This window comes from Acipenser ruthenus, unplaced genomic scaffold (assembly GCF_902713425.1).
Source record: "Acipenser ruthenus unplaced genomic scaffold, fAciRut3.2 maternal haplotype, whole genome shotgun sequence".
Taxonomy (NCBI): domain Eukaryota; kingdom Metazoa; phylum Chordata; class Actinopteri; order Acipenseriformes; family Acipenseridae; genus Acipenser; species Acipenser ruthenus.
In genome coordinates this window covers 150001-153736 of record NW_026708127.1, presented here as the reverse complement: position 1 = coordinate 153736, position 3736 = coordinate 150001, and the positions used below count along the sequence as shown (strand labels likewise).

General features: G+C 46.8%; 1 protein-coding gene across 1 annotated transcript in view; it reads right to left on the bottom strand.

The window, feature by feature from the left end:
• Nucleotides 1–842: 842 nt before the first annotated feature.
• LOC131729692 (prominin-2-like) overlaps nucleotides 843–3736 on the bottom strand; it is a gene marked incomplete at its 3' end in the record, with an annotated part of 10107 nt that continues 7213 nt past the window's right edge. Inside the window, exon 3 of the mRNA XM_059019901.1 lies at nucleotides 843–1061. Coding sequence (XP_058875884.1) covers nucleotides 843–1061 — 219 coding nt within the window. The remainder of the gene's footprint in view (nucleotides 1062–3736) is intronic.

Sequence of the window (3736 nt, the reverse complement as noted above, 5' to 3'; positions counted from 1 at the left end):
TCTTATTTTGAGATGGAGGGAGGAAAAGAGAGAGATGTGAACCATGAGCTCACATTCAGCTAATTTTGAAATCAGAGTTGAGAAAAAATCATTAACTCAAATATAGGAACTGTCAAGGCAGATTGATGATCAGATTTAATTGGGACTCCTGATGTATTCAATGGAGGAAAAATCCTATAAAAACCAAGGTAAAACCCTGGTCAAGTATCGCTTGACTTGCTAACTACAGGTTGTGTGGTTCATGCTCTGAGGAGCTCTGAAAGACTGACTGCTGTTGGTCAAAGTCAAGTCTCTGCCTTTTGAAGACAGTTCTTATTTTTCAATATATCCTACACTACACTTCCATATACTGGTAGGTAAGCATATATATTTGAATTTAATATCTCTTTTATAATGATGCATTGCTATAAGGTATAGAAATGATGTTTTAGTCTTGAGAGAGTGGTGTATATTGAATGTTCTAGAAATTTAGCAGTGGGCGTTTTTAGCTTTATGCATGGATAGCCTGAAGGCTAAATATATGATAACCATATTTGTATTACTGCATTGACAGTAATGCGGTTAAATCTGTCTGTCAGCTGGGATTCGTAGTCTGTAACTCCTCAATTCATTTTTAAGCATTTAATAAACCGAAGGAGTACTGATACTGCTCTGATTCGTTAAACCTTCAAATTAAATGAGTCTGTGTGATTTTCTCGAATTGTTTAAAAGCCATCTGGATACGTTGCAAGCCCAGTGCAGGAACGATCCACTTACAGGAGTTCGAAACATCTTTATGTCCTCCTGAACGTCTCCCCTGAGTTTAAGAGTGTGCTCAGAGCATATATATAAATAAATCTTGCCAGGATGTTCTTACAGGGGATGACGATGGTTGTCATGGTGAGGAATGTGATCATGGCGTTGCGCTGGCAGCGCGAGGCCTCGCGGTCCTTTTTGGCCCTGCCCCCACACCGTCCGCAGCAGCGACAGCACGCGAAGATCGCTCCGACCAGGGGCATGAGGAAGAGGAAGAGCAGGCCGAGCAGAGCGCACACAATGTAACCAGCTTCATAACGAGCCACCTGGAGGAGGACAGACACGCCGTCAGGGAGAGAGTGGGAGGGGGAGGGAGAGAGGGGGAGAGGGAGAGGGGGAGAGAGGGAGAGGGACACAGAAAGAGAGAGACAGAGAGAGGGAAAGAGAGAGAGAAAGACACACAGAGAGAGGGGGAGAGAGAGAGGGAGGAGACACAGAAAGAGAGACAGAGAGAGGGAAAGAGAGAGAAAGACACAGAGAGAGGGGGAGAGAGGGAGGAGACACAGAAAGAGAGACAGAGGGAAAGAGAGAGAAAGACACAGAGAGAGAGAGGGGGGAGAGAGAGAGGGAGGGAGAGAGAGACACAGAAAGAGAGAGACACAGAGAGAGGGAAAGCGAGAGAGAGAAAGACACACAGAGAGAGGGGGAGAGAGAGAGGGAGACACAGAAAGAGAGAGAGAGAGAGAGGGGAAGAGAGGGTGAGGGAGACAGAGAGATAGAAACACACAGAGACAGAGACAGAATCGAGGGCTTTCTGCGCCAGAGCCAAGAGGAGAAACTGCAGGTCTTTCTGGAGGAGACACACACACACGCACACACACACACACACACACACGCACACAGAGAGAGACACAGATATCATTCTGTTTATTTCGTGTCTGTTCTTTTGTGTTCTCCAATGCATCGTGTCTTTAGCAAAAACCTGTTGAACTTCTCATGTCAATAAAATATTTGATCTTGAACAAGGGAGGCCATTGAAACTGGCCGGCACAAAAAATCCTGGCTAGCCAAAGAAAGGTGGCTGTGATGTCACGGTGATCTGGGAGAATTCAAGAGCAGCAGACAGCAGAGCTCGCTGCCCAGTATGGAGCCCCCTGCCCAGTATGGAGCCCCCTGCCCAGTATGGAGCCCCCTGCCCAGTATGAAGCCCCCTGCCCAGTATGAAGCACCCTGCCCAGTATGGAGCCCCCTGCCCAGTATGAAGCACCGTGCCCAGTATGGAGCCCCCTGCCCAGTATGGAGCCCCCTGCCCAGTATGAAGCACCCTGCCCAGTATGGAGCCCCCTGCCCAGTATGAAGCACCCTGCCCAGTATGGAGCCCCCTGCCCAGTATGAAGCCCCCTGCCCAGTATGAAGCACCCTGCCCAGTATGGAGCCCCTGCCCAGTATGAAGCACCCTGACCAGTATGAAGCACCCTGCCCAGTATGAAGCACCCTGCCCAGTATGAAGCCTCCTGCCCAGTATGGAGCCCCCTGCCCAGTATGAAGCCTCCTGCCCAGTATGGAGCACCCTGCCACAGCCTGAGAGAGACATCCCAGATACTCTGCACAGGGACAGACATGATTGTTCAAGGCTGATACTGTGAATATGGAGAGGGGGGGGGGTGTATATGGGGAGGGAAGGGCAGAAGGAAGGAGGGTTATCTGTTTGTATTGTGTCTCTATTGATGTTTCTTGTTTAAATGCTTGGGCAAAACTTCATTTTTATGTTGTCATGCCGAAAAAGCCTTTTTTGAATTGAATTGGGAAGAGAGAAAGAGAGAGAGAGGTCTATAATTGTTTCATGTCTGTTCTTTTGTGTTCTCTAATGCATTGTATCTTTGGCAATACTTGTTCAAATTGTCAAGACAATGAAGTATTTTAACTTAAACTCGAACTTGAGACAAAGGGAGAAACACGCACATACAGAGCCAGACAGACAAAGAGAGAGACAAAGAGACAGAGAGAGAGAGAGAGACAGAGAGAGAGAGAGAGAGAGAGAGAGAGAGAGAGAGAGAGAGAGAGAGAGAGAGAGAGAGGGGAGAGAGAGAGAGAGAGGGGAGAGAGAGAGAGAGAGAGAGAGAGAGAGAGAGAGAGAGAGAGAGAGAGAAATGCACAGAAAGGCAGAATAAAAGACACATGCATACACGTTACAGACACACAGGAATGGATCCCTGTAACACATTTCTGAAAAGCATAAGAGTGAAGTCATCATGAGGAGTGGTGAAGGGGGGGTACTCCAGTAGCAACCCCCAGTTGATGAATGACACACAGTATGACGGATGGATGTCATTCACTGGATCAGTAATCAGCTGGGAGGTTTGCTACAGAATTAATATCAGCACCCCTTCCTCCCTTCTACATTTTTCAAGGAAGGACTCGTCTTTTTTTTCATCGTCTTTCTTGAAAGTCAGCTGGGGTTCCTGTTGTGCGAATGACACGTTGATAGAAATGTGTGCAAAGCTGCCTGTGCGATGCAAAGATTTGCAAAGCAGGAAGACTTTATGAAAAACCAGCTTCCTTATCTCTCAAAATCTAACAGCGGCGGGTTGTGTAACGTTGTGATCTGTCAGTGAAACTGTGGATTAGGTCACACTCTGTGTGTGAAAGCAGATTTTAAACAAGATGGTATTGTGGAACATGCTGTTAAAGGGGCGTGCTGATACTGGCACTCGGAAATTACCTTTAAGAGATTAAATACAGCCACTCACTAATGTGTTGATTTCCAAACAAGGAGAGCTGTCCTTCCCTCACCTTTACAACGGTGTACCAAGCGATTGGAAATTAAGTGTTTTAAAAGCCAACTGGAGGCGAATTTTTCTCTCATCCGGGGCGCGGGTGTTTTTACTGCCGTACCGAGTCCATATGCATCTCTCAGAACCCCACCAAAAAGTCTAGAACCAGGGCTGGCTGATTTTAAATCAAGTCGATTTAAATCACTTGATTAAAAAAAAAAAAAAAG